The sequence below is a fragment of the Limanda limanda genome, chromosome 4 (genome assembly GCF_963576545.1).
Source record: "Limanda limanda chromosome 4, fLimLim1.1, whole genome shotgun sequence".
Taxonomy (NCBI): Eukaryota; Metazoa; Chordata; class Actinopteri; order Pleuronectiformes; family Pleuronectidae; genus Limanda; species Limanda limanda.
This window is the reverse complement of record NC_083639.1, coordinates 7869485-7896682: the sequence shown is the minus strand read 5'-3', so window position 1 is coordinate 7896682 and position 27198 is coordinate 7869485. Positions and strand designations below refer to the sequence as shown.

Here is a 27198-nt window from a genome sequence, read left to right as displayed (position 1 = left end):
TGTGGGTGTCTTGAGCTCAAATGATGAATAGGACATCTCCAAATGGACGAGTGGAGAAAGAGAAAGCAGATGCTACTTTACAGGGCACAAGAAAATAAACCATTTTGAATCATAATCAGAAAGTGTAGGCACATCTAAACTTTTATAAACACTAGGCTCAATAGGTAGTGTGGGTTGTCCACTATCAGAAGGTTAGTGGTTCCTCCATGTGGTGAAGTGTCCTTGAGCAAGTCACTGAACCTCAACTTGTCCCTCAGGGCTGTGAATGATGTGCTAAAGTGCTGCCTGCACTGTGTGAATGGCAAAACTGCGCTGTTATGTATTTTGAGCGTCACCATGAGGTTTACAGAAGGACATAATTGATGAATCATGTCTCACACACTTTCTGATTACATCCCAGGTAACACACACAGCCTTCTTCAGACCCTGTGCTTGAAACGTTACCTGGGAGGTGACTTTAAAAAGTTGTCGTGTAGTGGGAGCACAACTGGTGCGGACAGGGTCTTCAACATCACCTGATGTCAGCTCCACACTGACTCTCCACCATCATCAATACACTAAATGAGGCAATTGGATCCCTCCAGTAGTTAGAGATGTGAAGAATGTATGTCCAGCTCCAGTGAAGCTGTTGTGTGAGATGTATTTGAATTTGTATTTGCAAATAATAGAATCCGAGGTGGAGCCGGCGTCTGTGGCTCAGCCTTCACATTTGTTTTCAGTAAAAGACAAACAATGAAGCACGGGACACGGAGGATGTTTTGATAGATTTTTTCTCGACTTTTATATTTTTAAAAACAAACAAAAAATAACAGATTAAATAAAATTTACAGTAGACATATGCAATCATTGTGCACTTACACTACTTCTTCTGATACGTTCTGCACAGCTGTCAACAAAAAAACGCAAACACAGTGGGGCTGTCGGGGTGGAGCGAGGGGGGGGGGGGTAGAGGGCAGAGGAAGTGAGGTAGAGGGCCGAAGGGGAAGAGAAGGGGATGAGGAGGAGGGGAGGAGTAAAGGATAAAAGGAAGGTCTAAACTTTTGTCACTCAGGGAAAGAAAGAAAAAAAATCACTGAATATATAGATTTCTTTTATTCCTTACATCACTTATATAAATATATTGAACCCCAAAAAAGGAAAAAAAAATCCCAGAAAATAAACAAAAAACAGCGCAATACAGAAACCCACAACAGCAGTAAGGCAAACAGAAAGCAGGAGAGGAGAGAGAGCAGAGAGTACATGAGAGGGACAGGAGCGGAGATATGAGACATGGCAAGAAAAGAGGGAGCAGCGGCGAGGGAGGGGCGAGAGAGAGGGAGGGGGAGAGAGAGAGGGAGGGGTGGAGAGAGAGAGGGGGAGAGGGAGCGCAACTGTGCGTATGAAAAATTTATAAATATGTGAGATTAGCAGACGGCTGGATGATGGAGAGTGAAGGGAGGAGAGAAAGTGGAGGCAGAAAAAGGACGAAGGGTTGGAGAGCAGAGGGGGGGGAGGAGGAAGAGGTTTGACTGAGGTCGACTGTCCAGTGTGTTTTTGTTATGTGCTACGTGACCCTGTTGCCTGTGTTTGTGTGTCTGTCTCCTGGGATGTGTGTGTGTGTGTGTGTGTGTGTGTGTGTGTGTGTGTGTGTGTGTGTGTGTGTGTGTGTGTGTGTGTGTGTGTGTGTGTGTGTGTGTGTGTGTGTGTGTGTGTGTGTGTCATTGCATGTTATTGTATAATGGCAGCACACATTCCACGGCAACAGTGAAACACATGCTCACGTGTCTTGTGTGCTCTTCCGCTATATAAATACAACACAAAAACAATGAATAAAAACAAACGACAAAATCATATTTGCAACCGATCACCAGCCACCTCCTGATTCACACCTTCTTCCCTTTTATAAGTTTAACTCAAGTTTTTTTTTTTCTTTTCTCGTTTTTGAATTGTACACCTAGAGCAGTCCCCCTCAGTCCACCTTCCTTCTCCACCAATCCACCAAGAGTCTCTCTCTCTCTTTCTGTCTCTTGTCACTTTCCTTCTCTCCTCCCGCTCTGGTTTTCCTTCACTGAGAACTGGCTCTCTCCAGCACGCGCAGGTCATAGTTCTTTTTGGCGGCCCTCAGCTTGAAGAGGCTGGCTCCGCTGTTGTTGAGTTTGAAGGAAGCACTCTGGGCGGCCATGGTGCTGGGAAACACTGCCACTACTGTGTAGAGGTGAGCTGGGTCGTGGCCGTCGCACTTCCCCCCCCGGCTGGACGGCCCCGCGCCGGGACACGGGCCGCACCCCCCCGCTCCTCCGCGGCCGCCCTGGGGCTCCTTCAGCCACTGGATCTTGGCACCGCACATTGACAGCTGGTTGAAGAGCTTTTCGGCCTCTGGGCGTGAAATCCCCTCCGGCAGGTCCGTGACCTCGAGCACTCGACTCACCACTGGACAGAGGAGAAGCGGAGAGTCAGTGAGAGACATTAGATGTTGGCAGGCACGACTGCACGGAGCTGCGTCTTTAGAGACTGGAGGCACCTGTTTTCAGAGACATGCTCAGTGTGGCGGCTCATCTGTTTCAGCTAAACACTTTTTGCGCTGAGGGGTATTACGGTGTGCGCAGCCCCCCCCCCGGCGCCAGCAGGAGGCTGCGAAAGGAAATCTAATTTGCCGTATTTACAAAGGCTGTTGAGCAGCATCTGAATGCAGTGCTACAAGCAAAAGTCAGTTTACTCACAACGACCCAATGTTTACTTTAAGGCATCCACACCAGATGGAGGAATTTGTGAGGAAAACCGCACACATACACAAAAACTAAGGCTGAATCAAAGGGATCCAGACGAGCCAGGAGGTACGTCCCCCGGTACAGACTCAAACATACACCTGAACAACACCATGTGTGAGAGTTTACAACAACACCTGTGAAGAAACCTCATTAGGTTTCTTGAGGAGAATATGCTGATCTGTGATTGTGCAACATTAACTCACCAACATCAGTGGTGCCGAGATCTGTTGATAGAGATTTGAGTGGTTGTTTTTTTCCTCGTGACCCGTGTTTCATTACTCCTTGGCCCTGAACACAGTGACAGTTATTGTGAGGCCTTTCAGTTATGATGCAGTAACAGAACAAGACACTAGATGGGGATATAAGCAACCAGTGGAATCCTCTGGTAACACAGCATTTGGTAACTGCAGACAACGACAGTAACAAAATACCATAAAAGCAACATGTACTTGAAACACCTTGTCAATAGAAGCATAATCAAACATTATCATTACCATTATCAAACATAAAATGAATGCCTGTTATTATTATTTTAAATATCGGGAACAGTTGATATCACAACCTTTCAGTTAGGCTCCAGTACAAAGGCCTGTCAGCACTGACCTGATGGGAGCTGTAGGAGGACGGGCCATGTATGAGGCCAGGCGGACAAAGGCTGTACTGGAGAGGCTGCCCCAACAGAGAGTAGCGCCCATCTCCTAAAACATGTAAATCAAAACAAGTTCAAATCAGTCCTGAGGTGAAGAGGGCAGCAATAACACTGTTATGTGGCTGAATACATTAAACACACACAGTCACAGATGATGGATTATTTGAGAATTTGTTTACTTGACAAAGATTTCTTAAGATTATGATTATATTTCCACACAACTTAGGAGTGTATCTTAATCTTAGTTCAAAGACAGAACAAGCAAAGAATCACTAGAAATTGGTGGAATGCAGCTAACTGCTATAATATTTTACCATTCCTGAGTTTCTAAGAAGAGCATTGTGGGATTTACAGGAATCTCTGCCTAAACAAAGATAGACTGTGTATTGATCGGGTATTGTGGTTCAGAATGTAAATATAGGTGAGAGGACAGGGACGAGGGGAAGCCATGTGTGGGAGCCACGGGTTTGAGCGGGATGCGTGGTGCCCGTCACGTGAGCCGGCTGTGGTAAGATGATACGATGTTAGAGTGGCTTAAGGCCAAAAGTCACCTGACAAGGTTCAAGGGATGAAAGAGCAGGAGTTTAAAAAAAAAACACTCGGATGGTTTATTAGAACAAATCCTTCTCTCATGAATCTGTATTAAAAGATATATCTCTGGAATTCATAGCGGACCATAAAATGAAGATTGATTTCAATGAGACAAACCCAGCCCTGGTTCCACAACCTGAAAATCAGACCAAACAGTGACATTTTTTTTGCTTATGCTATTTTTGACCTCACTTTGTCACTTGTCTGTAGGTGAGATGATCCCCATGATCAATGATGCATTTAAGTATTTACATGCACTTTCCTCATTCTTGGTCTCTGTATCTGCAGAAATGTTTGAGGCAGGGTTTTTACAGACACATTGTTGTATCTGTGTATAATGTTTCGGCATACATGTATTTGAACCTTCACTTTTCTCAACTTTACCTTGGGCTGGTCCTCCTGGCCGGGGAAACTGGGAAATGAGGGGTAATGGTCCAAGGCCTGGACAGACGCTGCTGACACTGCCAGAGGGAGATGGGGTGGGCGACTGAGTGGGGGAGGCCAGGGGACTTGTCAGCTGGGAACTGGCCTGGAGACGAAGAGAAAAAAAGAAAACACAACATAAAAAACAGAGACACTTGAGCAACGTGTTCCTGAACGAACAATAACCTTTTCAGCTCTAAATAACTTTACTCCAACCTGCAGACTTCAAATAAGCATCATTACAGATGGCCACTAGGGGGTGGATTGGCAAACAATGAATGCATAAATTAATTTAAAGATGTATGGGTTTGCAGTGGGAATTCATAGCATTTTCCAAATGTGCACCTGTGGAGTGTTGTCAGGCTTGTAGAGCTCTCCTGGCTTGCTGGGTCTCTGCTCTATGCTGTAGTACTTGCATGGGTTCCACTGAACCAGTGGAGGATTCTGGGAAGGCTGTGGTCCATTGGGGACGCTGAGCTGCATGACCATCACCCCAGGCCCAGGAGGGGGAACTCCTGAAGAAGCAGAGAGAGAGAGACAGACATGCAACTAATCAGGTGGTTTATTCTATTTTCAGTGTCTATGGACTTTTAACAAAACTGATCGGCCTGAGCCAAAAAAAAGCTTCAGTTTCACCAAGTTAAGCTCTGGGCCTCACTTTTCTTTTTTGTTTTCAAAGACAAAATATTTTAGAAGTATAAAAGATCAATCACAGTGGTGAGTATTATGGGTTCTACAGCTGAACTATAAATTCAAATTCCAAACTCTTTAAGAACAGATACTTGAACGATTTACAGACAACCTGTAATGTAAAGAACCATGGTAATAAATTTCCTGGTAGAAGATTACCATCTCATTTGCCTGACAGTAAAAAAGCTTTTAGAAGCTAGAGGACGAAATACATTCATTATTCTCGCCAAGTAAAATAAGCTGCTGACAACATCATGTAAAATTCAAGACCCTAAGCTGAAATATGTTGCTTAAGCGTGAGGGAAGGAGACAGTTGGAAAACAAGAGACTGAATCATACATTTTAAGATAAATGACAGACAGGTCTTATTTATTGCTGGGCCGAGTAACTGACTAATCAAATTACTCTTTAAAGAACCTCATGCACCTAAATAAATAGCGCAGCAGTGTTTGAAGGGATGATGTGATGGTCAATTCGATCTATTTACTTAAGGCCAAATGAAAGAACTTGACACGCAACCCTTTCAAGGACATTAGTTTAAATATTTGACAAGTGAAACGTGTGCGTCTGTGTGAACTTCAGCCTAAAAACCCTTCACCTGATTCTACTATAAGTTATATAGGGTTTCTGGGTATTAACAACAGCTCCTCCAGTCTGCATGTCAAAGTGCCCTCGGGCAAGATACTGAACCTCGAATTGTCCCCGACAAAAAAATGCAACATATATTACTGCTGTATTCATTTGCGTACAAATGGAAGAATGTGTCTCGTAGTGTAAAGCGCTCGATAAGACAACAACAATGCTACATACTGTCCATTTCCCACATCTGTAAAAAGCAACAACATGTGTGCAGTGGTCTTAACCTTGAGTTTTAAAGAACATTATAAGACATAAGATAATCCATTATATGATAAATACAAGAGGCATTTGTTTTGACAGAGTAAATACTTGAAAATGACAACTGAGTTACATAAAGGTCATCATGCCACGACCACTTGACAGTACTGTTGGCCTCACCTGAATATTGCTGCTGCAACTGCTGGGGGTTGCAGGGGGATGGTGACTGTGTGATTTGATACTGTTCATTGCTGGGCTGCAGATAACCCACAGACGGGCTTCAGGACAGACACACACAAAAGGTGGAGAAAACAATTACAGAGATATCTTAATAAACCAAAACCTGAATTGTCTGAAGTGTCAATGTTCAGCCGTCAATAGTAAGAATATGACAATATGAGCTCTGAGCTTCTATACAGAATTTAGCTGATTCCTTTTGAATGAATGAAACAAAATACCAATGTTCAAGCTTCACTGCTGGCTCATAAAGATAATAACAGAACAAAAAAACAAAATCCTTATGAGGGAAGGCTCCAGTACAACTTTACCATGACTTCTACTTTAACTGCATGCAACGCTTTTCCAGAGAAGGCTCGATATATTTTAAAATATTTCAATACTGTTCACAACTCTTTAGTACAAATATGACATATTGGTATATACCTTGTGCTATTCTGCTGTGTGGGTGTGATAACACTGTAGTAGACAGGCATGGGCCCCTGCACAGACTGGCTGACTGGTACCATCACCTGCTGCTGGTACTGCTGCTGCACCACCTGCTGATTTTCATTTCCCACAGGCACCTGGGTTAATGGTAAAGGGTCAAAGGAGAAAACAGATTGTAATTGGGGGTTTGGAGACAAGAATCAAAGAGGGATTAACATTAGTGTCATGATGATGTCATTTTCTGATTTAATTTGGTCGACACCAGTAGCCGCTTGTGGGCATGTACAGTTTCTGTTCTGGAATATTATTTGGAAAAATTATTGACTTTTCCCCCACCAGATATTACTACTGTAAGAAAGTAACAAATTATGAAGATAAATTATCAAAGCAACACATTTTTTAGGTCAGTTAACTTTGTCTGACTCTAATATAAAATTATGATGTAAATGTGCACCAGATGGAGCTGTTGAACCTGGTAACAATCTTCTTGTTTGTATTAACAGCTGTGGGGCTGACATTTTCAGCCCATCGGATAAAGGTCACAGAAAAGTTTGCAGGTTTTTGAGAAGTATTTCCAACATTACAAGTTAAACCCTATGTGGGACTTAAATCATCCACACCTGATATGATGGCATCTGTGGGTACTGGACCATAATGCTTTGCATTTGTCCTCCCATTCCTGCCCTCTGGGAATTGAGCAGACCAGGGTTTTGGGGCTGCTGCACACCCATCATGCTCTGGTAGCTTGGCTGCTGGCTGGGCATCATCGTCTGGATACCTGATGACAACAGACAAAAAGAGGAGAAGAAGATTTAGGATGAATGCTGAAAACGGAGTAGAGTATACAAAGAGGATAGATTGGATTTAGCAGAGAAAACAGCTGCTGAGCTTTTGCCTTTGAGGGGAAAATGTATGTACAGCAGGAGAGAAGAAGAATCGACTCCACTTATTGTGAGAGGGCTAATCCTTGCCCAAAGGACCAAATTAGGGCTGGAACTGGAAGACAAAGAAAAAACTAATCTGGGTGAGCTTTGCTTTTAGTAAATATGGTACACACAATACCACTTTTTCCATAATAGCATTTTAAAAATGAATGATAATGGAATATAGAATTATTTGTATAGATACTCAGCACCCCAACAGGCTACACATCCATTATGTTGGAAGAGAGTTCATTATTTCAATTCAGAAGTGGCTTATTTCACTCTGTTCATGTTTTTAAGCATAAATCATCATTAAAAACACAGTGGCAGCAACATTGAATTGATGCAAGGTCCCACTGACGCAATGTGCATGATCCATGTGGTGTTGGCAGATCCACTGGGAGGCAGAGTCCATTTGGGTTGTCAACAAATGTCTACCTGTCACCTACTGTATAAACAAACAGCAAACCTCCACATAGCCTGACTGAAAGTCTGTCGGATAAATCTGTCAAGGTTTTACCAGGAAAAAAAGAAAAGATATCTATTTTGGGCAGGGCATATTTGACTTGGCAGAAGAATGCAAGACCAAGGTTTCATTAGAATCAACCTTTCAACTAGTAGACTTCAAAAAGAGTATGATTCAGCTGGTTTCTTCTTTTACTGACACCATCAAATTTTGAATTTAATTTTAAAACAATGTAGAGGAAACATTGACACTGTGTATCAGTGGAAATCCAATACAACCAATGTATCCATACAACTTTATAGCTATAGTTTATGACTGATGATTTGAACATATGTAAAACACAGTATATTGCACTGACCTGACTGCTGTGTGGGCTGAGGCATAGGTTGTGTGCGCTGGGCAGGATAAGACACCTGGTGAGACATGGGCTGGGGCACACGGTACTGCTGGCCTGAGCTGGGATACTGACCAGGAGGATAGTATGACACCTGTATCTGAAGAGAAGCAACACAAAAATAACAGTTTAAAAAAGGTGAATCGCACAGACGTAGATAACCATGTGGGATCAATTACACTCTGAAAATGTTGATAACTGTTCAGTCTTTAAAAAGCAACGACGGGACAGATTGCAAGTTTGTGCAAAAAAACAGCGCAAAAAATAATTTGAGACCTCAATATTATGGATTCGTCATGAAACCTTCTATTTTCTTTCCATTCTTTGGTCGACGGAGTTAAAAACAACTGAAAATGCAACATGAACATAATATTGGTTGGTCACTTCTAACTCCTGTGCTAAATATCTGGCTCTGCAGCAACTAAATGCGGAGCACATATTCAGCAGCTAGTCAGTAGCTTTGTCTGATGCTGGTTTACAGGTTCTCCCGTAATTTCTTAGAGCTTTTTTAATGACTGAGGCAGTGATCAAAAATGACAACAAAAGTAAAATGAGACTGAAAAAAATCAGTTAAGTATTGTACCATCAGACCAAACATTAAGCTGGGGGTTCATCACCCTGAGCCACATCTTTTCTATAGTAATTGTGATTCATTGTGGACATTAAATATTATTGCAGTGTTAAAACAATGCCTACAATAACTATATGCTTCCTTATCAGTATTCAACAGCAATACACACAGACGAGAGCATTACATAAAATATATTTAACAGCAGTTAGAGGCACAAGTGTTCAGTATTGTAGTTGGAACAAATTGTGTTGTGTCTTACACAACACGACTGAATGCAGCGCAAAGAATTTCCAAAACACGACATCAAACAGACAAACTGAATAAGGTGATTGTGAAGAAGATCGATATGTTCTGCCTCCACCTTCATTTGCATACATGACAACATTCAGCCCATCTCAGCGGCTGTAGCGGTGTCAATATCTCCAATCCTGTTACACTGTGGACAACCCACACATTGACCAACGCAGAGCACATATCCTTTCCCAGCCTGTACTGTTAGGTATGTAGATCTAAGAGTGAGGATAATGTAAAAAGTGTGTAGGACCAAAAAGGACCAAAAATCCACTGTCTATACAGGTCACAATGAACTACAAAAATAAAAGCATAGAGAATGGTATCTTTACATCTCAAAAGTGTAAAATTACACTAGGTAAGGGGCACATAGAAGCACTGCAATTATTGGGTACTTTAAAATGCGCATTTGACTTCAGTGAACCTACATTCTGTGGCGCTGTTAGGTTCATGAAACATTGGGGCCTGAGCATTAACCAGAAAAAAAATTGACTTCAGTAGATATATTTTCAGCAGCAGGAGGAAAATACAAAGAAGAAATAAGAGCCTTGTTGATGAAGCAGTCATATGGTAGACGGCATGTTGTCAATGCATTCAGAAAACCAACCAACCCCTAACTTCTGCTGCAATTCTGTGAAAAGGGCTCCTTTTGAACTGCAACAAACAGTAAACTCTGTGTCTGTTCTGTCCGTCAATGAGCTCCTCTTCTTCTTTACCTCTGCTCTCTCTTTCTCTCCTGTCCTGCTCAAGAAAACTGGATAAACTCATGATATGGCAACCAGCATATAATTAAATCTAAATTTTTTGATATGACGATTAGATTATAAACATTTCTTATTTCTGTGTAATTTGTAATTTCTGTGCATAACATTTCTTTAACATCTTACAGCCCCATCCCTTTGCCTCTCTGCTTCTGTTGCTCTTTCAAGTTGTATCTCTCTCTTTCTTGTATCCCTTCAAACTGTGTCTCTTCTACGACTCACTGGTGTGCATTGGAATCAGCCTTATTCATTACTCAAATAAATATAATAACTATTATAATATATAAAGCTGTTCATGGAATATACTGGTTTGATAAATAGAATGTGTCTTGTGCTGAGAAGGCTGGAGAACCACTGAGCAAGGTTAGCAAGCTGAAGAGCTCTCCTCTTCCCCACCCTAAGCTTGTTCTCACGTCCTGACTCATCTGCTGCTACGGCAACAGGAGATAACCTTCCTCCACCTCCTCTAACCTCACCTGGGCTCGGCTGCCTTCATCCTCTCTATTTTTCCTTATATCCACAGCCTTCACATCTGACCTCAGTGGGTTCCACCGGATGTCAACAATAAAATAAGTAGCTGGCATGCTCTCTGTCTCTCTCATACACACACAAAATGTACATGTGCCAAGTTATGTGAAGCAAATCACATGCTTGCATTATACACACTGGAACCAGAAGCTACTTATAATAGTATGTTCAATGGTTTCATGTATGACTAGAATGACCAGGGCTTTTCATAAAACAACTGTGCCTGCAGCCCCGGACGCCCAGACCTAACGACGCCTATGGCCTCAATTATCCCTTGGATCCACCATGAAAGTCCCTGTCTGGTCTTGCTACTGTGCATTTCACTTGTAATTTAAATGCTCTAATTGATGCTTTAATGACATATTATAGACCCCAGATTCCTTTCACATTGACACACCACCATTACCAATAAAAAAAGAGTGACTTCAGCTATTAAAAAAACTCTACTAAACAGACCAGACTATTACAGCTTACCCACAGAGCTACATTATAGCACAGAGTGTCTCCCATGGGGTGTTTAATGGCCAGGTCAATTTAGTTCTCTCTCCTTAGATGAATTATAATAACTCCTTTATGGATTTAAGCAAAGGCCTAAGGGAGAGAAGGAAGTGCGTGAGTGACAGAGAGTGAGGGAACTCATTATTGTCACCGCCTCTGCAATCGGAAGAATGTGACAGGCTGGATGACTGAGACCAGGCGTGTGAAGGTGACGCACAGCGCTGGGAGTGCGAGGACCAAACTCTGCCACTGGCTGAATCCTGCTGCTTCATCACATCACAACATAGGAATATCAAGCCTCGATCTGTCTGAGTGATTCCAATTTCCAAGAAATGTAAATCCTTAATTCATGATATCAGTGGCATCAGTTGTGGATAATTTAACATGTTATTTTACAGGGCCATCATTTTCACCCGAATGATTCCTGGAGATTCCCGATACTAGTCGACGGTTGCTCTTTAGCACACTTTTGAGTTATTGTGATTAAATGGTGTAACCCAGTCCTTAAGATTGTCAGGTCAGCTGTAAATGAAAATCCCACTGACAAGTACATTCAATTAAAAAATGACTCATACATTTTTGGGGTTCAAGTGGATCAGTTTCTTCATGTAAATTTCAACATTTCCTGTAATTAGACCCAAGTTACATGGTTTGTTCCAGGCAATGTCTTTTTGAATTACAATGAAATAGAAACAGACATAGGCTTCTCTTAAAATAAGCATAAGATTTAATAAAGAGGAGACCCCGACAGCGAGTACCTGTGACACAGCTGGAGATAGAAACTGTATTATCTAAATCGAACACATTTGCTACACAAGCAAATACCAGATGTCGAGGTCCAAGAATTGTATTACAGATTTTCCTGGTATCAATTTCTAGGAGATCTGTTATATAACTTAGCATACTGAAAAATATTAGAGAAATTAATTTTAACCTACATCGGATGCCTGAGAACGGTACCTGTTGCGGTGGAGGGGGCTGCATGTAGCCTTGTGGGGGCGGTGGAGCCTGCATTACAGACTGCGATGGGGGGGGTGGTGGAGGTGGAGGATGAGGGTGTCCAGTTGCAGGCTGGTACCCAGACGGAGGCTGCATTGGCTGGCCTGTGGTTGCCATGATGTAGCCGGTCTGTGGAGGGGGGTGCTGGGACAGCACCGTGGGAGCAGCCTGATACATAGTTTGAGGCTCAGGGTTCTCACTGGACCCCTGCCGACTCAGCGTCATCTGGGTGAACTGGGGCGCCAGCTCTTCTCCCTGGGAGGAATGGGAACTATGTCATTAGTGGTCATTTCCAGTTGGTGGCTCTATATAAGTAACTCTAAGGTGTAACTGAGGGCTGAATGATCAAGAGTGATTACTTGCATAGAACATTAACAACAGAGACATGAGATGGGTTTTTTTTTCTTTACATTCGACCGTGGGCACAGAAAGGTAGAACATTCCCCAACATATTTGAGAGTTCCTGTAAAGTTTGGTTCTATACTAACACCGCTGATGTCAGAAAATGGTTGTTTGGCTGATTAGGATAAAAATCCATTATTTTATGGATTAGTGTAAGAATTTCACAATTTAGCGATAGACTGCGACACTTAATGTGCAATTTTAAGTCTTCTCTGCCACAGAATGTGCTCTCATGCTGGTGGGGATTGATTGCCAAGAGCTTTAGCCATCAATGTGCTTAAAAGAAAAGAGGTTTTAATACGCCCTCTAATCTGTGATACTTCAGGGCAGACTGGACACTACAATGACTCACTATCGGAAAGTGACAAGACGGGCTGGCCACTGGTTAGCATCACAAATTCAGTAGAACAAAAGAAGTTATACAAGTTTTTTTTATGGAATAAGATACATGCAAATATTGACAATCATTATGGTCCTGAATATGAACAAAAGGCTTTCTTGCTCTGACTTTAGTCTCTTAGCCTGCAGGCAGACAGGAAGTAATACTGGATTGGTTGGAATGCAAAGAGCCAGGTGAGACGAGTGCAAGGGTCTTTAGCAGAATACAGCATTAGTTAAGTGTGACAGTGTCAGTAATGCAGAGTTTAACTGAATTAATACAAAGAGATGAAGCTACAAGGTGTCAGTACCATTGTGTACTGCTGGGGAGGAGAAACTGGCAGGAGAACCTGGGGGCAGGAAGGGCTGGAGTAGGAGACGGGCTGAGAGGGCTGCAGAGATGCCACCGCCTGTGCATGCCACCAGGAAGAGGAAGGGAATTAAAAAGGTATAAAGAGAAATGAGCAAGCCAGCAAGAAGGAGTAGAAGGAAAGAAGGGAATAAAGAGAAATGTAGACGGTGGAAAGGAAGGAAAGGTGTGGGTTAGAACACAGAGGAAAAGTTGTTAATGAACAGATGGACAGTAATGGAAATAAAATGTAGAGTCTGACTATTAAATAAAAGCAGTAAAATAATGAATATAAAATCTAGAATACTCCGCTTTCGGCAATAATTTAAGTCTTAATTTAACAACTATTAAAGGATGAATGTGGTCAGAGGACCAAGAAGTCTGTTGAACTGACACCACGTAAGTCAACACATCATCTACATTTTAACATATTTTAACCCTAACCCTAATATCACTGGGCTAAAAACAGCTAGTGGAGGTAATTACCTGAGCGATCATGTGGTTTCCCATGGGGTGTTGCTGTGGGGTGGGCAGCAGGGCAGTCTGAGGCTGGACCTGGGGCTGTGGCTGTTGTGATGGGCAGGGAAGCAGGCTACGACTGGACTGGGAGGCTGCGGGTGGGGGACACACATCAGGACTGACTAGGGACAGGCCTAGTGATGCAAGAAAAAATATGATGGATACAGAATATAATTGTGGCATTAATGTCTGCGCTGGGCAAAATGATGAACCTAAAACCCCTCCCCATAAAAACTATTTTAATAATTTATGTGCATGCAAGTATCCCTGTATTCTCGATCTTATGTATAACAGACCACTAGAGGGCAAACTCAAACTAAAATCCCAGCAGACGAAAAGTCTGTCTCTTGTTTAAATGTGTTGGGCCACATGTTAATAATAGATACCAATGATCCTGATTGTTATAACTTGCAGGAAATGTTAAATAAGTTAAATATAACATTTTTCCATTTCTATGTGAAATATGAAAAAGTTGGGGTTGCATAATATTTGAGGTTGTATTAAACCTCAATGTATTTTGCTGCCAGAGTGGAAATAAATTACTAATGAGTGACAAAGACAAAAGTGACTCTGAATATCTCTTCAGCAGAAAATACAAGAACTCTCTCATCATGTCATGCACCCAAGAGTTACCAGTTTCACAGCATTCCATTAAGACGGAAAGAAATCGAACAGCTTGAGAAAATAATTCTGGGCACTTCTGAGAGCCTGGCAGAGGAAAGTGTGAGTATTTGACTGACAATAAAGCTCGTCAAATGTTCTATTTAGATTCTTCTTTTCTTGGAGGGTATGAATGGTAAAAATGTTTGTCTCAGTAACAAGTTACCTGACACTCAATCTATGTGATTATTGGCTCTGCTCTAAAGACGAAATAGCCTTTGGGTGTAGACAGCGATATCTAGGCCAAGGCTCTGTCCTCCGTTTGGTCGTACACCGTTTACATTCCGACCAGTTTCTTTTATCACACAAGTTAAATCTTTATCCACACAAAACCCAAACAACAATACTTTTTGCCAGTGTTCTAGGTCCATCTGGCATTGACTACTAACAGCAATCTGCAGATGAATGCAGACAGATTTAAAGGAAATAGCTGATGCACTTCGGTTAAGGTGATTATTTTCCTCTCCAAGCAGATCTTTTATTTCCGGTGGTCGAACAAATCCTGCTCGAACCTGATTAGTCAAACTAGAAACAGATTCTGCATATTAACATGAAGAATCTGTTCAGAGGGTAAAAGCTAACACTAGGCTCAATGACATTCATTACAGAGATTTAGACATTTCCCCTTCTTCCTCAACTCGTCTCGACAGTCCTCACCAGATCGTGAGCCTTTGCAGCTTCCCTGTGAGCCTTTGTTGCTGCCGAGGCTATCCCCTCTGGTGAGGATGGATATGCCGGAGAAGCTGCTGGCCTTAGTGACGGGTGGCCGGAGGGTGCGGTTGGAGCTGTCTGAGTCAGTGCTGCTCCAGGGCCGTGGCTCCAGGCATTTCATGTCACTGTCTGTGCTGCTTTGACGACTGCTAGATGCCCGGCTGGAGCTCTCACGATTCCCTCTGAGAGAAGACAGAGGAGGGAGAGAGACAAATAGATGAAATGATGGGGGGTAAAATGGGTAGATGCAGGAAAAGGGAAGAAAAAGAAAAAGAAAGGTGAGATAATTGGAGTGTTGAAGTGAAGAGAGTTAGGAGATAGGTGAGAGATGTGCGAGAATTACAGAGAGAAGAGTTGAAAAATAAGAAGTCAGAGGTGGAGAAAAAGAAAAATGTGTAAAGGTAGGAAGAGAAATATATCAGTAGCAGGGAGGATGTGCACACAGAAGGAGAAAGGAATGTAGGTTGGGGCGGAACCAAAAAAGACAGTTAGACAGAGAGGGATAAAGGGGGGGAAGAAGCAGAAGAGCGAAAGAGGGTCATCAACAAGTAAAGGAAACACAAAGTTCCACGGGCTGTAGGGTGGGGCATTCAACACAGATGCATATTGTCTAGTTTCATGAAACCACGTTACAAAAGTCAGGCAACAAACCACCATACAATATTGTGTTCAAATCTTTAACATACAACCACACACGCATTCACACACACACAAACAAACAAACCCATCCACAAAGAAAAACACACATGCAGGGAGGAAAGATGCCACACTGAGGTGTAAGAGGGTCTTACAGTGACACCAGATGAGACAAACTTCCATGAGTTCAACGCACAGAGGACTGAAGACAACAATCACGTGAAGGGAGATCCAGAATGAGCACTTGCATACAAACGAGTACATGTTGAATACAGATAAACAGTAACACATGCACATATTGTATTTAAGACAAGGAATGATGTACAAGACACACACACACACACCTGTAAATTAATATCAGATGTACACAAACACCCAGACATTAAGAAGAGATGTACATCAACACTCAGACTCACACACACTATCTACAAAATAACCACTTGCTACCACTGGTTCACCACCATGAGTCTTTAAACTATATTGCTGTATACACACTCTTTGTTGTGATGCTGTCACCCTGGATAAGGGTAGCTGCCAAGAAAACCAATGATCACACTGTAAGCGTAACCACCACTGTGGGGGAAACCCCTCCATCACAAGTGGATGGTTGGGTCTGCCATTGAAATGTCAGCATTTAGAATATTATGAATCCACTTGAAGGTGTCTTAGAGTGCATGTGCTTGAATATAACAAATTCAAATAAAGATGGAAATCAATACAAATAGGTCAGCTGTGCTAATTAAAGTATTTCAGGTATTCAATTTGATCTAGACAGACCCACAACTCTGCCCTAGAGACAGCAGAGGGGAAAAACACCAAGGCAGCTGTAAGTACTTCATTTTTTCATCCACTCAGGACTAGAAGAGGGACATGAACAGAGTCTGTCTGTGTAGAGAGAACAAGGGTAAAATGAATTCAAAACACGTACGGCTGACTGTGGGAATCTCCATGACAAGAACAGGGATGTGGTAAGGGTTGTAAAACCCTAGCGATAGTGAGTGGCTGTGGCTGATAAATATTTCAAAGAGACTGTAATTAATGGAGGATCTATTTTGAGTCATCTCTCAGCACAGCCTATTTTAAGGAAGGCTGGGTTCTCTGCCATTCTCTGTACAGGCAGAAACCCACTTGTTCGCTTCGCTCTGCAGACAAAGATGAGAGCGGGATGGAGGGTAGAAGGAAGAGGAGGGATTCAACTGTTCATCACATGATGTTTCATCTCCCCTCTCTCCTCATGACTGCATTGCCAATCACATGCACAAACAGGAGAAACAGGGAAGCTAGGCTGTTGTTAACATGTGGTTCCATCAAAGTCAGGCTTTTAATAGATGCTGAATCAACCCTTGTTTCACTTGAGAGCTTCTTGTTTTGGTTAATTTCAGAGAATTGTGTGATTTTACAGTGTTCATTGTTTAGCAGCATGTATGCTGTAAAAGGTGAACACCTGATATACCTATGAATGTAATGCTGGGCTTGGGTTATTAAGGTAAGTTTTAGTTTAAATGCAAATAGACTAAAATAAGCATAAACAAATATACATACATCATTAATGCCAATTTAGATTAAAAGTCAACCTCTGATAAAAAAAATCTGCAAGCAGCAAACATTTAAATGATAATGTAGCAGGGAACAAATTCGATATATTGTTGTACTCCAGTACAGTCTGATCAAACAACTGATTAATATTAGTAATTCAATATTAAATTAATTTAGAGAAGAGGGGAAAAAAACAATAGTGGTATCATCTAAAAATGTTTATCATTGGCCATTTTTCTTTGTTATTTACGAAAAAAAAATCACAAAGTCTATGAGATTTTATTTAAAAAAAGGAAAGAATAAACGAGAGTTGCCATTCTGGATGGATTGGGATGGGCTTTTCATTTTTTCTAATATGTTTACAGTCTAAATGATTGATCACTTAATTGATAAAATTATAAGAAGATTCATAAAAATGCAACTAACTTTTGTAAACATGACGACCACAGTCATTAATGTCTCTTTTCTACTTCAAGGTTCTTCTGCCGACAAATATTTCTGTGGTACTATGCAACAGGTGACATGTTAACAAAAACTACAAGACTAAGTCAACCACAAAACAAACAGGTTACTGTGAAAGCAATGCAGTTACTTTATATAAATAATGTAGTTGACAGTAGATGGGTAAGTAGGTCAATCAGTCCCCGGTGAAACCACAAAGCAGCCATGCATGGACTATGGGAAGCCCCAGGGTGCAGAGCTGGAATAGCCATCAATCAGCCGACTACGCCAAGCAAAGATATAAAAACCACCACAAGTCACCACTATCATCACCAAATCACTCTCAGAAATGGGCATGGCAACACACAAGTCAAAGTCAACAGCACCCCAATACCTAAAGATCTGCCTCCTCTTTTGAGAGCTAGAGCAGTAGCCCTCAGTGGAAAGTCTGTTGGGGTTAACATTGGGAGAAAATGCTGGGGTTACAGGACTGGATTGGAGAACAGCAGAGGGTTTAAGGGAGGGTGAGTTAAGGAAGGGTGGGAGGTAGAGGTGGGCACAGTAGTGTAGAACTTTTACCCCTGAGAAAAAAAAAGAAATAGAAAAGGCACACTAGGCAGAAACTGTCTGTTGAAAAGCCCACGCTTCCTCTTTCTCTCTCAGCATATTGTGTACTAAACTTTCAACCTTAATGGCAAGGGTGCCGAGGGATGGAGGCTGGCTGTTACTGCTGTGCGAGGTAACTGGAAGAAAAAAATCCACCACCTGAAAATCTTTCTCAAAGACCATGTGTCCTTTATAGCCAGATTGAGCCTAAAGCAACCATTTCTTTAATGTAGATGTAAAAATCTGGCATAAGAGAGAACATTTGCATATGAATACTGATCATTTTCTTGAAAATAAGAATAAAAGCTTTCCGATAAATATGTTGCTTTTAGGAATTCAGCAAATTTTACACAAAGTGACTTTGCCACACATTTGTAAACTCAAGTAGCCAGAGTCAACATTTTATGTTTATGTGTCTGTAGCCTTCCACCTCTTCTATCTAAAACCTAACAAGGAAACTGTAGCTGTAAGGGGATAGGTGCAGAGGATGGAGTCTTGTGTAGTGGAAACACTAGAGTCTCTAATAGGATGCATCATCTTACCTGCTGTCGTTGATGTATCCATTTTGAGAAGACTGTAAAAAATAGGACACCTGCACATTATGAAATGCTTCATTCAACCAGGAGCACTTTAAACCAACATTTTTGGCAAGTGAACCTATCAGAAGTTTACAAGTTTGACATTGGGCATTTTAGGATTAGAGGTTTCCAATCGGGGGATGGGGGCAGAGAATCGCAAGATTAAAATATGACCGGAAGACTATTACTAACAAGGAAAATTTGTGGTTGAAAGATGTTTTACTTTTTGAAACTTTTCTGGAATGGTTGTTCTTGCCATTGCTACGTTTGATAAGGAATCAAAAGTAAAGACTACGTTAATTAACAAGGACAAAACAATGGGAACCAAGTACAATTACTACACCAGTCATTAAACAATTAGTTTGATTATTTTCTAATCAAGACAGACAGACCTCTCCATACACAAGAGAACACAGGCAATTATAGGCAATTGACTTATATTTACAGTTAATTTGTTCTTGCCAGTGTTTGTTACTCTGCCCAGGTTCAAAACTTACTTCTCGGGCAAAGATCCTGTCCCGTACTCGCTGATACTCCTCTTCTCGCTCTTCAATTGACTTGCTACGCCGCCCGTCCTGCAGCGGCACACGGATCTAACATTTGGGGAAACAGTTATATGAAAAAAAGGTTAAAATTGAATACAGTGAAAGTAAAAAGTAAACGTAGCGCTTTTGAATGCTGTCCATTTATGTATAAATTAGTCTTAACCATTGTCAGGGGTGGAAGTTACCAGGGTAAGAACGTGATTGGGAGACAGGTGGGTAAGATGATTGAGTCGGGGATGAAGGCCCTATGTTTGCACACTTTTAAACTTTTTCATGGACTGACGAAACTAGGGTTCATTTGTTTTGGAAGAACATATTGTGCTAGGTATCAAATAAAAAGGGAGGAAGGTGAAGTAGGTGAAAGGAAAAATCATGATTTTGAGCTGATTTGCTGGTGTCTGGGTCTGTTAGGTTAAACATTGTCAAGGGTAAAAATAATTTCATGAAGGTATCTTACTCCTTTCCATTGCCACAGCATGCATGGCTTGTTAAGACAGTGATTACTCTCTCATATCAAACTTGGCAGTTATCCCATGAACTAAAATGGCTAGTTGGTCAGTATTTGTCTGTTCTTTCATCATGGGCCACAGAGATGACACACTGATGGAAATTGGCCTTTTTCCACCACACCCAGCACATCTCAAAGACGTTGGTACACTGGCTCTCCATTTTCTTATGATAAAAACTATCTTTTGTCCATTTCTCGTGGGGAATGAGACATTCCCCATTTTCTTTTCTTGACAGTCACCACAATACTCATCAGCAATAATAAGTTGACCATGACCTGACAGGCATATAGTCAGAAGAGACTAACCCGAAGGACATGTCAATCTATAATCTAATGCAATTTTTATTTTATAAATGTTTTTCTTTCATTAGAGTTTTTGGACTTCTGACTTGTTTTTTGGGGTATTTATGAATCGTGGCTGGATTGCTTCATGGGTCCCCGAAGGCCGGAGGTTCCCCACCCCTGTCTCACAGGATAATGTCAAGGTAGCTATCCACCAGCCGAAGTTGGCTGATGCAATAGGACTATGACTTTGAACATCAAAGTAAATCTACTAAAGAATCACTTCAAACACGGAAATCCACCTTTTGAAGTGGCCCAATTTCAGCCCAGACTTTAATCCAGTAGAGATGCTGCTGAATGACCTCCAGGAAGTAATTCACACTCGACATTGGAAGAATAGGGGGAAGCTGAAGTAGTTCTGTGAGGAAGAATTGTCTAAAACCTGGTAGAGTTCTAATCTGTGACTACAGAAAATGCTTGTTTAAGGTTTTTGCTGCCAATAATGGTTTTACCCAGTTACGAAATCCCAGGATTCACTTTTTCTCCCACCAGCAGTGTGAATGTTTCAGGGTTGTATGCAATAAAGACAAAAAATACTCAAGCTCATTGGGTTTGACTTAACTTCTCATATTTTAGGTGATATAACCGGGGACACACACTTTTTTTTTCCACTTTAAGCAGCAGTAAATAAATATTAATTTCATCTCCAACAATGAAAAAGACACAAAATTGATAGAAAATATGATATAGTTAAAAAATAATACATGGTATCCAGTGCAGTCTACCTGATTATCATCCTTGTCCATGCTAGCATCATCTCTCTTCAGGATGAATTTCTTCTGAAAGTCCACATTACGCTCATCCTTGATGTGTTCAGAGAACCTTTGCTCAGGGCTGTAGAAATAAGAAATTAAGAACAAAAGCATGTTTTTTAATATAAAACCAAACTAGACAAAAATTACCCTTTGACTACATTAGATAAAAAAATAAGGTTAAAAAGCGTTACAGCTAAAATGGAGTTTAAAAGCAGTAGACATGGCTTCTGCTAAACCAGTAAATGCCTTAACAACGCAAGTACTCTCTGTCTTCTCTCAAAAAAATTACTTTTCAAATTTAAGCTGTAGGTTACTTCTACACACCCACTGTGTAAATGCCACTGACTGAGGTTAGCCTCTGCTGTTAAGTACACTGATGACTTTTAATATTTTACGCATTTGGAAACATGCATTTATTACGACTACTTTTCCACTGTAACTTATTCCCATCAAGGAAACATTGTTTGTATGCATGCATGCACACACACACCATTTACTGTTATACAGGCTGGTTGCTCTGTGAACAACAGCTTTTTATTTACTGATAATTATTTTACATTGATTTATGAACACATTGTATGGCTGCTGGATTATTCTGTTCGTCTGTTGCATGCTGAGTTTCTAGTGAAGTTAAATCTATGAGGGTTTGTTATTGTGTGTTGTTTATATTATTCACATAGCTGCCTTAATTGCATTTTCACATCAGTTATAATACACATTACTACCACTAGAATTGTAACATCTGGACTGGAGAAAACTATTTATACACAATACTGTGTATCTTCAATGTTTGAGTAATTACAGTACATTCTTTTCATGGAGGTTGTATATGAGGATTAGAAAGCATTAATCCACAGCAGTTTATCAAAGGTTTATGGCTGTAGCTGCTGAAGTGTGGACTTCATTTAGGAGCGTCACTCACATGCGTGTGTTGCCCGTCTTGTTGATGATGACAGCCTTGCCAGTCTGATCCACATTGTGGTCCATGCCGAAGTAGGCAGCCACACGGTGCAGCAGCATACGGTGATAAGAAGTCATCTGTGGAAACTTCTTATACTGGTTACTGCAGGGGAAACCGAAGACAAAGCTGTTAGTATCATATGCTAAACACTGCACTGTTATGAACGTCATGTGTTCATTTCTTCGAACCCTTTAAGTAATATAAGAGAGGATTGTGCGTCTTGTCTTTACACAAGGACCAGCATTTTAAGGGATTCTGTGAACAATTCATGGCTGTTTGAATAAAGAACCATTAACATACAAAACAGTTTTCTAGATATTTTCCAGAACAGTAAAAAGAGGCTAGTTTATTTTTTCAACCCCTAAAATATCTCCTGTTGTCTTGTTCCCCCACAATAATTATAAGAAAAGATATTTTTATTTTTTCAGAATTTTGAGGTGTATGACAAGCAGTTTGTCAAACTTAAGGAACTACTTACACATGTATTGTGCTGAGGATGATATACTGCTTTCAGACAAGTTTCTAATTATAACATTGAGTCTAGTAATACTATTCTGGTTACAAGGTAACACAGAGGCCGACTGTGAAATACTAACCTAAACTTGCCCCATAATATCAACTACATGTTGCCATACTTATCTCATTACCAAAGCATTCTATAAATATGAAGGGATGGATTTAGAGCAGCTAATTTTAAATACAAGCTACTGGTTATGAAGAACGTGGCTTACTTGTCGTCATTAATGAACTCCAGGATATCTTGTTCTAGTTTGAGCAGCATCATTCGATCCCTGCTTGGCCAGAGGGGGAAAGAGAGAGAGAGAGAGAGAGAGAGAGGGGGCGGATCAGTGACTTGAGTGTTGTGAGCATACCAACCAAAGATCAAAGGGTGGAATATAAAGCAATAAATGCTTCTTATAATGGTTGCATCACTTCTATTATGATGGAGGAAAGTTTCTATCCTTTTCACTCTGACTGTCTTTTTATCTGACCTTCTTACAATAACCTGTTTTCATGTGAACATGAGACACTACACAAATGATTTATCTTTTAATCCTATATATAATATTATTAGACCACAGAAAAATTCAAGGGTCCTCGCCTATTGACTGCTAATGGAATATACAATTATATATAACAGTTGGATAAACGTAATGTTGAAAATGACGCAGAGTTAATGTTTCCTCCTAAACACTGCACTATCTGGTGCTTTTTTTGATTAATTAGGTGTTTCCATAATAGGGCAGTTATGTCCTCGTCAGATGCGCGGCAATCAATAAAACTAAAAGGTTACCAGACTGCAGGCCAGTGAAAAAGATGTTGTAGATTTTGTAGACATTTCATTTATCTTTTAACGTTATAGGCAACTTAATCAAGGGACAACAAAATGTACTACTTAATTACATAACTTTGTGATAAACTGTTTAATGCATCTCAGCAGCAGCTAGAGCAAAAGTGATTTTGTGAAAGACATTAAACCACCAGTGTTTGTCACTTTCCTAATGTGCTATTGTTTTTACAGCTATGCATGTGGTATATCAGACCTGGGGTTGTTTTTCAGTGTGTTGACCAGAAACTCGTGAACATCAATGCCCGTGGAATCGGTGTATTCCTGACTGGAGTCTAACAAGAGAGAACAACAAAGTTAATAAGCAGGCAGGCAGGAAGAAAGGGTCAAGACACTGAGTGGGAAAAGAGAGCAGGTGACTCCTCTGTAAAGTGCAAGTGAGAAAGAAAGTGCAAAGTCAGATTGTTACTAAGCATAGCTTTGCCCCTCAACACTGCAGCAAAAAACATTCCAGGTTGCTTGGGAAGGATAAACATAAGAAGTGGATGAGATGCCAGCTAGCTGTTCTGTTCTTTTACACATACACACACAAGCACACACTTCAGGAGATCATTTTCCAGTATTTTCCACTACACTAGACAGTTGGGCTAGACATTGTATCTCTGTTGCTCTTAGAGTCTAATGATGCCTCTGCAGAGAGAGGGAGTGAGGCAGGTAATTAAAAAAAGAAGAGGGGGGTTCCAATTATCTTCCAGAGAAATTAGCTTGACATATTGGTCTGGTTCCTCTAGGTATTAACAATGGACATTATACACAACAGTCGTGCCACGACAAAACCTTTTGTAATTTTCTTGTGCAGGAGGTTTTAACTGAGACTGTTGTTCATTTATTGTATTTTTTAGGGAGGTTAACAAAAAAAAAAGGAATAAATACAAATTTTTTATCTGGTCTTGTGTAAGATTGCACCATAAGTGTGGTTAAAAACACAACAGCAGGCTACAACAAAAATTTAACTTGCCACGTGAGAGCATCTTTCGTGGAGTCTTGTCCTTCTTCTCCTTCTCATCATTTTCATATTCATCCTTTGATGACTTCTCCTCCTCCTTGTCTGATGGACAGCTGATGTGAAGCTGGATGATATCCTGGAAAACCACATTCAACTGCTATGACAAAGTACAGTACAATTTTGGATCTTAATTTTGTTATTTTTAGTCTATTGAGTGTTGTTAATCCTACACAAACTGCATTTACACACTACTTAGTTTTACTGCGGTGAATGAACTAAGGTTAGAAGTTAAGGGATGAAGTCAGAAACAGGAACAGTACCGATTCTGGAGTTCCATCATTGGAGAATGGACCAGACTCCTCACACACTGCCAGACTCCGTACCAGCTTCAGTTTGGCATTAGACTGAAACACAATCACAAGTTTATTATTTTAAAAGCGACTTGTTTTTCGTGTTTTGGCATCTTCACTGAGCATTTAGATATGACACCAAAGGCTCACATTGCAAGTTGCAAGTGAAAAGATATAAATCTGACTGCACTATGATTTTTAAATATTGATATTTATTTAATATTGGCCAGAAAAAAGTTTTTGCGGAACATTAAAATATCAGAATGGCCTTTGATTTCGATACGAAATGCCGAATTGAACATTTTCTAAAAATGCCCTCAAGCCATTACAGATAAATTACATTTACGAAAATAGATTACATGTATATGGACAGATGGATTGATGGACAGGGGGGGGTCCTAAAGTCTGAAACCACTTTACAGTCTTTTAGACTATACGTACATACAGATGGGCAAGGCTCAAGACAGACATTTGTATGTATTATTATGTTTTCAAATTATGTTATAACAGTCAAGTTGGCTTCAAATTTCAACTGCATTATTAAATGCAAAGTTGCTTTAAATGTGTTCAAAGCTGATGGCAACACTTTAATGCATATTTAAATTATTGCATATCCAAATTGTTGACTGACTAGGAATGTACTCAGACCAGTGCGCAGAAGATCTGGATTCAAAACAGGACAAGTGGAGCTCAGAGAATATAGTGTGTACAGTTTGTATTTGCTGATTTTCATACAGTCACTTGAGGAATTCTTCCATCTGCACAGTTGTCAGAAGACATCGGCTCTTCTCTTTAACAGCCTCAGTGAGATCACCATGACATGCCTACATTAAAGCATCTCATGGGAGTTAAGATTGTAAGCCAATGAGCAGAGGGGAGTCCACTTTAGTTGAGAGGATTAAAACGTTAATAATGAGAGGTCAAAAATAACCATACAAACCACCAGGGGGGTTATTTCGGGGAGCAGGATTATTGGAAGTTAGATGGGTTACTTGCACAAAGATGATTACCTTCAAAACGGAAACCCAAACAAACATGCAACTTATTTACCTTGGGCCTTTTCCTGCCATGGCTATGGTTAGAACCTCGTTTCTGCAAAAGATAGTGGTTCTTTCAGTAATATTAATTATAAGGTGCATATTAAATACAGATAATTCTCTACTTTTGTGTTTAGAGCCTGGCTGATATAAGCCCATCACAGATTTACAAATATTGGTTCATATGTTGTCCAATATGTGCCAATATTAATTATCTTAACAGAAAGTAATGGAACAACTTTGAAAATAAATAAACAGAGTAGTCTTTAAAAAGGTGAAAATAAGCTTTGTGCTAAAGTTTTTAAAGAATGCATTTTCATTAAACTGATTTCAGAAGGGGTGTTACGGTACATGTATACAAACCAAAAATTGTAATTACTAATTAGAGGTACAACATTAGCGAAGGACCGAATGTGCTGTAGGCTCGTGTTCATAGCTTCCGCAGACAAACAGGAGTGTGACCCTCAAGACCCTCCCTCATAATTTAAGTCTGTGTGGGAACACTTCAGCGTCTTCATCACTATAATGACGACAGACAAGACAAGTTGATCGTACAAAAGCCGACATTGCTCAACTGCTGCGGATTTGTAGCTGGTGGCAGATTGAACATGCTGACTCGTTTGAAAGGACATTACCAGAGTGATGCCCCACTAACATTGGGAAAGAAAAAAACGAGTTCAGGGCAATCCCAGCTCCTAGCGCCTTTAAAGCTGCCGCTTGCAAATAATTCAGGCCGTGTCAAAGCAATAACGAGCGTCATAGGGGTTTTTATAGCAGCGGACATGCGACCGTTCTGTTGTTGAGAACGCAGGGTTCAAACACGCGCTGAAAGTAATCGAGCCCGGTTACGAAGTTCCCTCTCATCCGCATTTCAGCCAGCGAGTCACACCTGCCCTTTATAAACCTGTTCTACACAGGGGAGACATTGTTAGTACCAGGAAAACCACCCTCTGTGCAAACAATGTGGTGGTAGTTAATTATATTGAAGGGAAAAAAAGAACACATATTTAACAATACATTACAATAACAGTACAATAGCAGTTTAAGGACAGTTAATTTACAACGTGCTGCACCATAATCGATATATATGTTGTAATTTTCCTTTTGCAAAAGTTACTTAGGTAAGAAAGAGGCAGCAATAGATAACCAGTTTTATGTTTTCTGTTCCTTGTTTCTACAGTACCGTATCAAAAACGTACCGAGCCGTGACCTCAAAACCTAGGAACGGACTGAACCGCGATTGTTGTGTACCGTTACACCCCGAGATTTTAGGTTGTGAAAGTATCAATAACACAGAAAATAATCATCTGGCAAAAAAAAAGAAATAAGTCTTAAAAGAGTTTCTAGCTAAGACGTTATGTAAATAAGAAAATAAGTATGTCCATAGCCACCTGTGCATCCTGTAAGGAGCTATCCTCGGGCTCCAGGCCCTCCCCTGTCCCCTCCTTAGTGCCCTGTGGTTGAGGGGAGGTCTTGCCTCGACTGCAGGGCTCGATGAGAAGCCCACTCTCTCCCTCCTGCTCGATGTCTGTTGTCGGGCTCACCGACATCTTCTT

General features: G+C 40.8%; 1 protein-coding gene across 5 annotated transcripts; it reads right to left on the bottom strand.

The window, feature by feature from the left end:
- Window positions 1-1674: 1674 nt before the first annotated feature.
- LOC133000251 (R3H domain-containing protein 2) lies at window positions 1675-27195 on the bottom strand. Of its 5 annotated transcripts, none has more exons than XM_061070135.1 (23): window positions 27034-27195; window positions 25656-25697; window positions 24576-24659; window positions 24268-24391; window positions 23506-23584; window positions 22693-22752; window positions 21923-22063; window positions 20971-21079; window positions 19348-19443; window positions 18815-18864; window positions 15000-15235; window positions 13650-13816; window positions 13126-13224; window positions 11996-12289; window positions 8351-8486; window positions 7224-7381; window positions 6601-6740; window positions 6118-6215; window positions 4756-4925; window positions 4372-4516; window positions 3351-3445; window positions 2951-3035; window positions 1675-2409 (listed from the first exon to the last, which is right to left on the bottom strand). In XM_061070135.1, the coding sequence occupies exons 1-23, from the start codon at window positions 27190-27192 to the stop codon at window positions 2045-2047; spliced, it is 3132 nt and encodes a 1043-aa protein (XP_060926118.1). In that variant the 5' UTR covers window positions 27193-27195; the 3' UTR covers window positions 1675-2044. The 5 variants fall into 5 exon arrangements, with proteins under 5 accessions (XP_060926118.1, XP_060926120.1, XP_060926119.1 ...); XM_061070137.1 differs by having other exon boundaries at window positions 13650-13774; XM_061070136.1 differs by having other exon boundaries at window positions 18815-18846.
- Window positions 27196-27198: the final 3 nt, after the last annotated feature.

Bases quoted from the DNA above. Each gene is read 5' to 3' on its own strand.
- LOC133000251 (XM_061070135.1), bottom strand. From the start codon at position 27,192: ATGTCGGTGAGCCCGACAACAGACATCGAGCAGGAGGGAGAGAGTGGG. The intron at 24,392-24,575 runs GTACTGTTCCTG...GTGGTTTTCCAG, and splicing joins ATGATGGAACTCCAGAATCG to GATATCATCCAGCTTCACAT. The intron at 22,064-22,692 runs GTAAGCCACGTT...TTTCCCCTGCAG, and splicing joins GAGTTCATTAATGACGACAA to TAACCAGTATAAGAAGTTTC.